The 13,977-nt window shown below is 36.0% G+C and overlaps 1 protein-coding gene across 1 annotated transcript in view; it reads right to left on the bottom strand.

The window, feature by feature from the left end:
* TPR (translocated promoter region, nuclear basket protein) overlaps window positions 1-12,911 on the bottom strand; it is a 114,198-nt gene extending 101,287 nt beyond the window's left edge. The window contains exons 1-9 of the mRNA XM_006901318.1: window positions 12,602-12,911; window positions 10,276-10,380; window positions 7,921-7,994; window positions 3,027-3,123; window positions 1,696-1,799; window positions 1,239-1,403; window positions 762-854; window positions 292-372; window positions 121-208 (exon numbers count right to left, since the gene is read on the bottom strand). Of these exons, the coding sequence (XP_006901380.1) occupies window positions 121-208; window positions 292-372; window positions 762-854; window positions 1,239-1,403; window positions 1,696-1,799; window positions 3,027-3,123; window positions 7,921-7,994; window positions 10,276-10,380; window positions 12,602-12,752 (958 nt within the window). The 5' untranslated portion in view covers window positions 12,753-12,911. The remainder of the gene's footprint in view (window positions 1-120; window positions 209-291; window positions 373-761; window positions 855-1,238; window positions 1,404-1,695; window positions 1,800-3,026; window positions 3,124-7,920; window positions 7,995-10,275; window positions 10,381-12,601) is intronic.
* Window positions 12,912-13,977: the final 1,066 nt, after the last annotated feature.

The raw sequence follows: 13,977 nt of genomic DNA, 5'->3' as shown, positions 1-13,977 counted from the left end.
ATTTTTTAAAAAGGGGGGGAAAGTTGCAATGACTTCAAACCCAACAATATATTCATGAAGGAAAAAAAGTTACCTTCTATCCAAAAACAAGATATTCTTCCCAATAATTTTAACTCTTACCTTCTCCAGCTTCTTTCAAAAGTTTATGTAGTTCATCTACTGCCCGGGTCAATTCATTGCTCTTTGCTTCTGAATCATCAGCAGCACTCTAAAAATTAAATCCAAAGTGTCATATAATAAACAGCCACTAATGTAATATTAGCTTGTAAAATTCTTGATAAGAGTACTTACCTTGTAAAGGTTAGAAAGTTTTATGTGAGCATTCAATTCATTGTGGAATTTCTCTTCCATGCTGGCCTGTTGTTCTTTGGCCTAAAAAAAGAACCTAATTACAATAACCTACTTTGACCACAAACTTGTAATGTTTATCAAATGCCAAGATTGAAAAAAATTTTACTTTTTTAAAATGGACAGGCAAAAGATTAAAATAGTAAAATAAAAACCAACTTCCAAAGCAAAGATAAATTATAAGCATCTTTATAAAGTGGAACAGTTCAATGATACTGAAATTAATCCAACAAAGTTTTTTAAACAGTATTCTGGATATAGCATATAATTATTATTTCTAATCCTATTTTTAGCCTAGTTACATTTACCCTGGCATGGTAAAAAGCTATTTTAAAATATAAAATAATTTTATAAACAGTTTCATATTACTATTTTCGTGCAAGAAAAAGATCTTAAAGTGATTATCTGTATACCTCTTTCAGTTTAGTCAACAGATCCTCCACATGCTTTTGAAGATGCTCATTTGACGTTTTCAAACCATTCATTTGTTCTTCCATTCTAGCAACCTAAAAACCATAAGACAGAGTTGGTAGAGAAGCGTATAATAATAAATTAACTTGAAATGAACTTTATGGTTCAAAGCAAAAGTAAAACAATCTTGAGCATTTTACATAAAATGTATAGCCAAGAGAAATAAAACTCATGAAGCAATGTGTTTGTTTGGACATGGACCACAAAGCCTTACCACTATTTGTTAAATGTGTTTTAGAAAACCAATGACAGTAAATAATACCAAGATTCACAAAAGACTATCTTAATTTAAACATAGTAATACTTTTCTGGACCAAACATTAGTGTGTGAGCTATGTTTCAACATCAGAAAGCCTGATCTTACTTGATAGTTGAAAAGTTTAGCTACATCCTAAAAAGATAGTGTTTCACTAATTTACCTCTTCTTTTTTATTTTCAAGATTGCATTTAAGTTCTAGAATCTCATTTCCTTTTTCTCTTCCAAGAGCCAGAAGTTCATCAGTTTTGGTTTTTAACTCTGTATTCAGCCATGTATTCTGATTATGTAGTAATTCTTTTTCTTGCTCCAAACGTTTTTCACGATACTAATGAAATCCAAAACATGCTTAGTTATTACATATGATTATTCAAAAAACTAAGATAAGGAAAATAAGCAGAATTTTATTTTAAAATAAGGAAGAGTATTTGCCAACTTTCTTAAAGGAAATATAATCAGGTAAAAAGTATGATAAAATTAAATTACAAGTAAGCAAAACAAATAAAATTAAGTCTAAGGTATCATTCTGACACTAAAAATTAACACACCTTTGCCAACCTGCCTATATTTAAATTTTGAACAAAACTCCCCAGCAATTCACATATTAAGTTGTTACTTGCCTTCACAGAAACATCAGAAGCTTGAAGTTCATCTAATTTTAACTGAAGTTCACCCTTTGTTGAAGTACTGTCTTTAAGCTTTTCATTCAGACATTTAACATCCTCTAAAATTTGAAAATAGTGAGTTATCAGGGCTTTGTGTACGTATATACTTAGAAATACACTAAATGAAAAAGCAGTTTTAAACTTCCCCTTTTTAACTTGTTTCTGTTACACTGAATTACCATGTTAATTTTAATAGGTTCCAAAGAAAATAAAATTCTAGTGTCTAAACATACAATCTAAAGAGTTACTTTAAAAACCATTTCTAAACCTGAGTCAATGTTAACTTTCATTTTCCTAACATATATGCTTATGGTTAATGGCCTTCATAAATACCCATTTATTACGTTAAAAAGTAGTGACATATAAAAGCCTTTTCCTCAAAGGCAGAATGTAAGTGTTTATATTTCTTTATGTTGCTTAAACATCTAGGTTTCCATGGAGGGAAAATTGTCTTTAATTTTACTTACTCGATTAAGCTAATCAGCAACAACAAATACTTTAAAGTAATTATTTTTTTTTTTGAAACAGAAATAGTGGTTACTTAATTAAATAATACTGTAAAACTAAAAGACTGTAAGTCACACAGAAAGAGACTGCCCATCTTTTTATAGTGGAGCTGCTGATGGATTCAAACCACAAGAGACACACCATCTTTGTAGTTAGAGCATGTATAGCAACATAGATACCTGAAAAATTTTCTTTATAGAAACAGTAGTTTTCAAAAATCTTTAAAAAAGAAACTAAACATGGTACCATTCATTAGATAAACCACTTATCAAAAATCTTTAAAAAAGAAACTAAACATGGTACCGTTCATTAGATAAACCACTTAAAAGTATTATTCACCTGAATGCATCAGTTGTTATTACGTATTCTTTATTCCCACTTCCCAAAGCTTTTAGCCTGTTTTCAAACATGGTCTGTCTCTAGGTTTTACAGTGAATGTTTATGAACAAAACTGTTTGTATAAAGAAAGAATAGCAGTAGCTCAGCTTTATTATTGCCCCTCACTAAAAAGTAGCTCAGCTTCTATAAGTTAACATTTAAATTGTTTCCATTTGATACACTATAAATTAGAAAATAAATACATGTAAAGCTTTGTCTAAAAACTACTTGAGGTAAGTATTTCATCTGTCCAAAAGATAGGAAACAAGTACATATATTACTTTTCATTCTAAACTGAGCTATGACAAAGAAACATCGGCAACAAAATGTTTGGTGAGTAACTGTTAAAATGAGAAAGGCTGGAGATCAAAGTACTTCTCAATAACATCTATTCTTCATACCTGTTAAATACTCAAGTTCTTGAGACAGCCTTTCATTAGTTCTAATTAAGTCTCTTTTCTCAGCTTCTAATTCTTCTTTTGTTCTTGTAAACTGGCTCTGTCATATGAGAAATTACATATTAAAAAAACATCGTGAGTCTATTAATAATACAGAAACATGAACATGATATTGTCAGTTTAGCTGACTTCAGTTTATATTTAAGAATTGGATTTTTTCTCTTAGCCATTAAAAATTAAAAGGTTAAAAACTAAAAATAATTACAGTATTTCTGTTCATATTCTGGCTACTTTTACCTTTGGGTTTTTTGGAGAAACATTCTTCTAAGTTGTACAGCACTCCTTTCAACTTGTTTCACTGAGGTATCTGGGTTTGCTGTGATGCTGAACCTTGTGCCATGGGGGGGGGGGGGGGGGTGGTGTCAATGCCATAATGGAGAGTGTTTGGTGAAGCTTCCAGTTTAAGACAGGTTTGGAAGCAGGCCTGACATCCACTTCCTAAACCACATGCCTCCGGAAACTCTATTAACTTGCAGAAATTATGATAATTATAGAAGGGCTTCAGGTCTTTTGTTCATAGGGTTGCTATGAGGCATGCTTGACTCAATGGCAATAAACAACAACAACAATTATTTTTACTAAGATTGTGGAAATCATCTCATTTCTCTTTCTACATGTGTAAATGTCCTAATTATGTAAAAACATATAGAACATTTAAGTTGTTTTTCATTTATTACTAACACTGCACCAATATTGTTGGATTTACCATTTGGTTCTATAAATCTACTTAAAGCTCAAGAAAGAGTCCAAGAAATGCAATTATATAAGACTCTTATCAAATTATTTTGCAGCAAGACAGTATGAATTTATATGGATTTCAGTCACAAATTCCAATCTCAATTCAAGCACGAAAGAAAAAACTTAATGGAAGTCAAGAGTGAAAGGAGGAAGGCAAAAAAAGGAAAAGAAATTGGCAATGTGGGAGGTAAAAATTAGCTTGTTTTTCTGTATGTATCTGATGTGAAGTCCTGTAAAACAACTTTTAAAGTTAGCCAATTATTTCACTTTCTACTTGTATAGCTACCCACTTGTATAACTTTCTCTGAATTTTTTTCAATTTCTTTTTCTCATTTCTATTTCAGTGATTTTCTTAAAAATTAAAAGTAGCCAAATATTATGTATCTAATAATAAACACCAACCATTTTCCCAGAAATATAATCAAACCAAAGCAAAACTTTTAAATAATTTTTTAATAGAGAATTTAAAATTTTTAATGAAATATCACTATCACTAGTTTTAAAGGTTTGTACAAAGTCCTTCTCAGTCAGTATATAAATTACAATACTTCATATTTTAACCAAATTGGAAATTAGTTTGATTACAGCGTACAAACAATACCTATTTTGATATTTGACTTTTGCTCCACCACATCAGATTCTCAAATATAACTTACAAAATAAATCCAAACACTTCAAATTGCTTGTAAGTTACTGTCATTCTTTTAAATAAAGAATTTTAGAATATATAAATTCCATACTAAGAATCTCTTGAAATGATATTGCTAATTTTTATAGGCGCACATGCATGTTATTTTACTGAAAAACAATTTTTAAGTAACAAATCTGCAACTCTCGACTCCTTGCTGTGTACCATGGAGTTGGAACTGACCCACAGCTGATCCTCCAGTGATTTTTCAGCAGTAAATTGCATGGGAGCAGACTGCCCATCCTTCTCTTGTGAAGCAGCTGGTGGCCTTGAACCTCATGGCTTTGGGGTTGCGGCACAATTTCTTGTGACTAGGCCACTAGAGCTCCTTGACTCCTAGAAAATATTATTATCCTACATGGTTTTACTACTTGTACAGTATCTGATTCTAATCTACAGCCATATGACTGATCCTTGCTCCATTATCAATCTCAACTATTCCCTAAGAGAGCTCTCATGGATTAAAGGTAAGGAGTTGTACTGTCAACTCAAAGGCACTGTGTTCAAAGCCATCAGCTGCTTAGCAGGAGAACGATGGCAGTCTACTCATGCACAATTTGTTGTTTCTGAAAATCCACTGGAGGTTCTCCCAAAGGTTGGTTCTGACTAAATGGTACATTGCAAGAAAAACAGCTATTCCTTATATTTATTCTTAAACCAATTTATATACTACAATGCTTAATAACCATGAGATTCTAAAGTATTTTCATATGCAGCCAGGCAAGTATTCCTAAGTGGACACTCTTCTAAAATTATACTATAAATTAAAGCATTAGCACCAATTAACTTCTGACTCAAAGTGACCCTCCTATTAATCTTAAGAAGAGACCACACATCTTTTTTTTCCCCACAAAAGAGCTGATGGACTCAAATTGTTGATCTATGGTAGTATAGTTCATTGCGTGCTATGCTGCTAATCAAAAGGCTTTGCATCCTTGGTAGCTGAAATTCACAAACTTTGAGGAAAAGTGACAGACAGTCTCCTCTCATTAAGATTTATAGTCTCAGAAATCCAACAGCAGGCCATTAGAAATTGGAATGGAAAAAAAAAAAGAAATTGGAATGGACTTTATGGCAATATATTTGAGTGATCCAATCAATTATCAAATGTTTGTTTCTCTTAATTACCTTTAGAACTACCTTATCAAACTTAAACTATCTGATTTGGTTGGATAAAAAAATACATTAAGAATACTTGGAAAAATCTTTCTATCAAGAAATAAGCAGTATAATTCTGATTTATTTACACATCTAACTATAGCTTTCCCTTCTTAAATTTCTATATGTATGTAATACTGACTTCTTGTAATAATTATTTTTAGCTATAGTGGAGGTTTGTATATCTCTTCAGGTTTTGGGAGACTCTTCTCTCTTCAAGACCTTATAAAATTATTTTTAATTCAATACCAAATATCTTTTATTTTTAAATCAAATGCAAATTTTAACAAAGCGTGTTTCTAAAGTTACGGATCACTGGACATAAAGACTTCATTCAAGAAATTAGTTAGTAGAGTAACCACTTGTTTAACCATAAGTAATACAGCAAAGACTACAATAGTATACTTAGCAATACTTAATACTGTTAAGTATTAACAAAGGAGTATACTTAGTAATATTAATAGTAGTGCACTGTTAAATATTAACATAATAGTAGATCCATTGTGCCATCAAGTCGCCTGTGACTCCCTAATCCTGTACCAATCTTACTGTCTCTGACACACCCACCTCCACTATCCCAGTGACTGAATCAATCCATCTCATCAATGGTCTTCCTCTCCTGCATTGTTCCTCCACCTTCCCAAACATGACATCCCTCTCCAAGGACTGTTTCCTTCTTGCAACATGTCGTATGTCAGACAAAGCTTGAGAATCCTTGCCTCCAAGGAGCAGCTTGGTTTCACCTTCTCCAAGACGAACGTTTGTTCTCTTAGCAGTCCGTCGTATATTCAATACTCTTCTCCAACACCACAGCGCATGAAGCATCAATTCTCCATTTATCACCCCCAGTCATTGTCCAGCTCTCTGATGCATAGCAAGTGACTGCAAAGCCTGTATCAGACATACCTTAGTCGCCAAACTGACATCACTGCCCTTTATTACTTTGGTAAGGTCTCTGACAGCAGACTTTCCCAATGCCGTATGTCTTTTTAATGTCCTAACTGCTGATACCAAAAATGCAGATTGTGGAATCAAGCAAACTAAAGCTGTTACTCTCAATCTCTTCACCATCTACTGTGATGCTGCCAATCGGCCCAGTGGTGAGACTCTTTTTCTTGATACTGAGCTTCAATTCATATTGAAGGTTGCAGTCCTTGACCATCTGCAACAAGCGTTTTCATGTCCACCTCAGTTTCAGCAAGGAGGGTAGCGTCATCTGTATAACGCACATTGGTGATGAGTCTTTCTCTAATTCTGATGCCACATTTCTCCTAATATAGCCCTGCCTCCCATATAATCTGTTCTGCATAGATTGAAAAGGTAAGGTGATAGGACACATCCCTGGTGTATATCCTTCCCAATTTTGAACCATGCAGTGTTTCTTTGCTCTTTTCGAAAGACTGTCTCCTGGTCCAAGTATAGGTTTCACATAAGCATGATCAAGTGTTTGGGATTCCCACTCTTTTCAGAGTCAGCCAGAGTTTGTTGTGGACCAGTCAAATGCCTTTGCATAATCAATGAAACACAGATATATATTCCTCTGGTACTCCGTGCTTTCAGCCAAGATCCATCTAGCATTAGCTACAATATCCCTAGTAACCACAGCCTCTTCTAAACCCAGTCTAGATTTCAGGAAGTGCTCTGTTGATGTGCTATTCCAGTTATTTTGGATAATCTTCAGCTGAATCTTGCTTGCTTGTGATAGTAAAAGAATATACTTAATAACAGTAACTCTTAATACTAATGCTGTTAAGTGTTAATATAATGCTTATTACTACTTAATATAGTCTAATAATATAGTCCTTGCTATACTTAATTCATGGTTAAAGAAATAGTTACTCATGTGGAAGTATATAAACTCCGAACTGTCAAAAGACTTGAGACAATGCCTGTCACAGTAAATCTTCAATAGACAATTACTGAAAGAAGAATGTAAGGCAAGTATGGAAAGAGAGAAATCCCTAAAAGTCTTTGTAAAGCTTGATAATATTCTTAGAATTAAAGAAAAAAAAATTAAAAATCACAGCTATAGACATAATGGTACATAGTGTTTGTATCCACTATTGTAAAGTGAAAGGAATGTCCAGTAAATATATAAAGATTCAATTAAATGTTAAGCTCACGTGTTTGTAGTAGCTGTCTTTCACAACCAGGATTATGTATTTCACCTTACCATTGACTAAACATACGCAGAATAGAAACTTTACTAGATATGTTTATAATTAACTTAATCCACAAGACTAAGGCCTTTACCTGAGCAGCATGACTGCGATCATGAGCAATTTCAAGTTCTTTGTTTTTCTCACTTAGTGCCTTCAGCTGATTATCTGTATTAAACAAATTTCATTATCGTACATGTATTGGCTCCTAAATTACAACATGCATTTTCAAGCAAATGAAATATGAATATATTTTAAAAATAAAGGAATTGATACCCAGGGAGGCTAAATTGTATTTCAAAAGTATAAACACAATCTAAATTTGCTGTAGATATTTTTACCATTTAACGTGTAAGCAAACAGTTTAACATAAAAGAAAACAAAGTATTACACCTGCTAGAAATTTTTACATTTATTACTCTTGTCTCAAAAAGGAAATTTGTAATTTTTTAAAAAATATTTATAAAAAAGTACATATAAAATTATCTAATCCTTTAATTCTCAATGACATCATCTACATCAAATTACAAAAAAAACAGTAAACATACACACCAAATCAAACTCACTGCCATTAAAGGTATTCTAACCCATAGTCATAAGAGAATAGAACTGCTGCCCCATATGGTTTCCAAACTGTAACTATACATTACACTGATTATATCCTGTTCATATCAAATACTGAATAGGCTAGAGATGATGTGAAAACAGTGGTTCCCTACATCACAAATAGAGGTTGGTTAATAAATCCTGTAAAAATCCAGGGCCTTGTCCAAATATTAAGAGTCTTGGGAATAACCTGGATAGGAACTGCCTGCGACATCCTGTAGGCAACCAAGAATGAGGTGGTGTCACCACCTACTCTCATGACTGAGCAAGAGAGCCAACATTTGGTTGCTCTATTTGGATTTTTGGAGGGCTCATATTACACTTCTGATACCAATCAGAAAAGGAAGACCATTGTGGGGAAATGAACTACTCTCATGAACAACATTCACAATATAAAATGAATAGCTGCTACAAGGTTAGATACGACCCCCTACAATGCTCCATCCACTTCTACTAATTACTAGGTCCAATAGTCATTGCAAATAACCACATACACTTTGCCTCTGTTGTATAGTTTATTAGAAAAACGGGAGGTGGGGGTGAGAAGACAAAGGATACCATACAGTGAAAGACCAGGTTTAGTCCAGCAACAAATGCAGTAAATTTCTGTATTAACAGTTTCCTTTTGCAAGGAAAACCTCTGACTCTTTCTAGTTATACCAGACTACGCTTTTGCCAATCTCTCTCTTGTCAGCTCTCTCTTATGTTGGCCTTGCAGTCACTGATGATTTTTAAGATGCTGATCAGCAGTGAACCATGTGTCTACTGTTGAAGATCTTACCACCATGATCAAAGATTCATTTTACTTACACGTTCTCACCTGGCCATATAGTCAGGTCTAAGGTAATGGATGAAAAGTTAAAAATTCTACCACCACACTTTCCCTCTCCTAGACAGCTATAATAATAATAATCATAAATAAGAGCCATTTTCCTACAATTCTTTAGCACCACTAATAGATAAAAATAGAAAATGATGAAAGAACACTAACTATGCAATATTTATGTGTATACGTACACACACTACCATAAATACATACCATATTTTAAAAATAAAGTAATTCCAACAGTAGTAAAAATAGCTAAGAAGAGTTAGTCCAAATAGGCAGTGACATGGATCTGTTAAGAGGGAAAGTTGCTTCCAAAAGTTACTTGATTATTAGCTACCTGCTTTCCTTTCCCTACCAATCCAAATAAAATCTAGCTTTATCTAAAAAGGTAGTAATATTTACTTTTCTTAACCATATACAAAACATGAAGGACATCATCCTTCCAAGAAATGTCAACGCCTTTAACTAAAATCCTATGAACCATCTAGAATAACAAAAAAAGGAAAAAAGCTACTTCCACTATTAGATTTCAGCCTTAAAAAAAGGTTTTGAGATTCAGAGCTATTTACATAAATTTATAACAAAGACAATGCAAAAAGTTTTATTAAACAGCAGGCTTTAGTCAGTGACATAAAAATAACTAATTTTCAGTTTCATTACACATTAGCCTTTTCAAACATGTAACAATTTATATATTTGGCTATATGAGCAGATGGTCATATGAATCTAGTGCTTTACTTTACAACAACACTTAGATGCTGGTTTAATTTACATTATGCCAAAATCACTTTTAAAAGCAAAGAAAAATTGGATCCCAGAGAAAACTACTGAGTATAAGCTTTGTGTTCTGAAAAAGTCTTTGCCCTATGTGGGAGATTAAACTATCACAATAAGAAAATGATATAAAATTTGTACTTATAAATAAAGGAAATGCTTCCAAAGCATAAACAAATCTTTAAGTGTTTAAAGATGTCATTATTTTAAAGATACTTGTAAATGTTATTCAATACTTACTGAGCTTTTCTAGTTCTAGTCTCAAGTTCTGGCACTCTCGGGTTTCATTCACAAGTCTCTCTTGACTATGAGATAGTCTCTTCTCTATCTCAAAGTACTGTTGTTCTACAGAAGAATAAAAAAAGATCAAACAAAAAAAAGATTACACACATTATCAATGTTACTACTTTTTTTTTTTTCAATGTTACTACTTATTTTCAGTAACTTCGACTTCAAAATTAACAAACCATGAAAGACAAAAGAGTACTGGAATGGTACTACAAATGGAAAACCATGAAAATAGATAACTGATCGAGCAATAAAAAAACTTTTAATATTTCCAATTGACTTGTATGACCAAAGAAAATATGGTCTAAAGTGGTTTTACAAATTGTTTGTCTACCCAAGTTATGAGCACCCTGAAAGTGAACATGTCTTATTCAATCTAAGCATTTTTTTACCCAAACCTCGATAGACTATTTGGCCTAAGAAAAAATTTTTAGTTAAAATTGCTGCTTTGCTTTAAAAGATCTGTTTTGCAATAGATAAAACACTTGCGACTGTATCTTCAGTATGAGTCAACCAAATATTATTACGCTACTAAGTTTATGTGAAAATAAAGATGCACATTCCCCAGAGAAGGGACTCAATCTGGTGTAGCAAATTATCTTGCAATGAACAGCCACAGCCACTCGATGTTGGTTGTGTATTAAATTAATGGTAAAATACTGAAATGTAAGGCCATGCCTGGAGGCAGGGCAAGTGCCTCTCTATACTCTGTGTCAACTGGATGGATGCACGTGGTCTCTGGAGCCTGGAAGAGAGACAGGCAAGTCGGGAACCCTGGGGCTTTTGGTGTAACCCAAGTGGGTGGCCACAGAGCCAACTTGCTAGATGAGTTAGGGGGCTCTGGCCCAGAGTTTGCCAGCGTTTGGGCATGCCAGATGCAGTGGTAATATACCATAGGGCCCTTGGGCTGTTCTAAATTGTTTTTGGTCAAATATTCTTCTAGGTCAAGTAGCCCTGGTGTGTCCACTGCCATACAGAGGTAACTTGTGGTTGCTGTGAAGCTGAACACTGTGACACTAATGTGTCAAATGCAAAAGTGGTTATCCATGGTGGAAGTGTTTGGTGGGGTTCCCTGATTAAAACAACTGGAAGCAGGAGTGGCATCCACTTCTGTAAACAGCTTGCCTCTGGAAATCCTATGAACCTGGAGAAAGGATGAAAGTCACGACTTTCGTCCACAGGGTCACTATGAGTTGCCTACGACTCCATGGCACTTAACGACGACAACATTAAATTAACAATGCTCTTAAAAAAAAAATAATGCTCTAATTTTCCACATCAATTTTGCCTGACAAATTACACTTTTTTGAAGTAAAAGGGTATGTGTCTCTTGGAAAATAATAATTAAAATAAAAACCAAGCAACCAACCAAACAAAAAAATACAAGACTTTTTCCACTTAAGGGAAATTTACCAAATAAATGGTAAGGCAAGACATGAAACAGAAAACTTACATTCAATTAATCTACTAGGGATGTCCAAATCACTTGTTTTTATGTGCGGTCGAGTCAACTGCGACCCTATGTACAGCACTCTGAAGCCCTCCCTGTCCTGAGCCAGTCTCACTAATTCTGACTCATCAAACCCCCACCTCCATTGTCCCAGTCACTGAGTAAATCCATCTCCTCCGGAGTCTTCCTCTCCTGCCCTGTCCCTCCATCCTTCCGAGCATGATGTCCTCCTCCAAGGACCGGTCCAAATCACTACTGTTCTTAAATGTTCCTTCCTGAAGATCTACTGTATTTACAAACAGGTAATATTTTCTATTAAACGTCAACGTTTATTGGGGAAACTTCATTGACCGTTATCTACTACACATTCACCATATTACGCACCTCCACTCCTGTCAATACACATCTTTCTTTTCGAGACCACAACATCCCCTTCCCCAGACAAGTACATTAAGTGGTCCATTATATACAAAACAATAACATTACTTAACATGGGGGGGGGGGGGAAACAAGAGCTTAACATGAAACCACGAACCAAACAGGTTAAGAGTCTAAGCTTGTAAGATTGACTAAGGTCGCAAACTCCAAGTCTGCTGCAAATCTACCCCGTTAGTCACATATAAAAACAGAACGTTAAATTAGCGTGTGTTTTCTAAGTCCTTAACAGACTGTGAAAGAGCAGGAAAAGAAAGAATGGGCCTAAGGTGCCCACGGAGCACAGGGAAACGGTGCTTCTCTTAAGGGTCGCAGTGAAATTGCGCGCTGCGCGGCGGGGCAAGACGATGGGGACACATCGAGAACCGAAGGCCCGAAGAACGTCTCACTCACCGCTCTCCACTTTAAATTTTTCGTGCCGCCCCTTAAGGCCATCTATTTCGGACTGCTGATCAGCAAGGAACTTTTCAAGTTTGTTCTGGACGGACTTGGGCAGCTTGTTCAGTTCCGTGCGCTCCAAGACTTGCTGCAACACGGCCGCCATGTCGGCCGGGGCAGGCGCCGCAGCGGCGGATGCGGCTGAAGTCGAGAAGAAAGACGAAGAACAGGAGAAGCCAGGAGCTTGAGGCGTCGTCTCCGGCGCCTCAGTCTGCGGACCCCGCGCACCAGCCCGCCGCACACTTCCGCGTCGGGGCCCTGGAAAACAGAGCCCCGCGTTAAACGCCGCACCAAAGGTCCCTCGGCGCTCCCTCCTGAAGCGCGCAAGCAGCTGCCGGAAGCTATGCACTCTGGGAAATCGAGTCCACAAATAGTCCCTGACCGTCCCACAGGAAAAGCTAACTTCCGGTTCCCCTTTCAATGCTCTTCAGGTACGCAGCACTCTGGGAAACGTAGTGTTTTCCGCCTTCCTCTCCCAGTGTTGACTCATTTACCGCCTATTTCCCTTCTACCTCTCACTCCGTCCCCGACTATCTTCGCCTGGTAGTAAAGTACTTGTCCGCGCGGTGGCGCCACCAGCGTACTTGTCAGCCCACGTCCCTCCCAGAAGGGCTGGTCGATCTTACCCTCAAAGCCCCGCGATGTCATGGGTCGTCCTCTTTGGCGGTTTCTAGACACTGAGCCACTAGAGGGCATCTGTCCTGGCAGGGCTATACGGCGGGAGCTGGGCTACCGCCACACTTACTGGCGCCCAGAAGGGGGCGGGGTGGTGGCAGCGGTAGCCTAGGCAGAGGCTCTGCAGTAAAGGGAGGGGGTGTTGCGTCATCATGCTGCGCCACCGAGTTCTGGAGACCCGAGTTCGGGGTGGAAGGGAGGTGTGGGGAATTGGTCGCTTTCTGATGAATTCATTGTCTGTGACACTAGAGGGGAATCTGACCCTTCTTAAAAAAAAAAAAAATAAAGTAAATCTATTGCCTTTAAGCTCCTGTTCAGGTATCCTGAGAATACTTTGGATTTGTCTTCTAGACGTGCACCGTCTGAGTAAAGGTGAGTCAGTGTAAAGATGTAAATTTCTGAGTATCTGAGTTTCTGTACGTAATTTTAGAAAGCTCCTCTTTTAAGGGAAAATGAAAAAGAGATTAAAGAAAGCATATGGTAGACAAATAGTACACATCCAAGTCCAGCTCTGACAAATTAATTTCTTTTTAAACAGCATATATACCTGCCATTTACTGATTGATTGGCAGTGGATAATTCAGTATGAATTAAGAGTTGAATTATTTTCTGAGAAATTAAAGAAAGCAAGAGTTGAAACTGCAGTTCTACCTGAG

Source organism: Elephantulus edwardii, unplaced genomic scaffold, assembly GCF_000299155.1.
Source record: "Elephantulus edwardii isolate Elephantulus edwardi_28Jun2011 unplaced genomic scaffold, EleEdw1.0 scaffold00318, whole genome shotgun sequence".
Lineage (NCBI taxonomy): Eukaryota > Metazoa > Chordata > Mammalia > Macroscelidea > Macroscelididae > Elephantulus > Elephantulus edwardii.
Note: the sequence above shows the minus strand (reverse complement) of the source record. Positions and strands in the feature narration are given on the sequence as shown.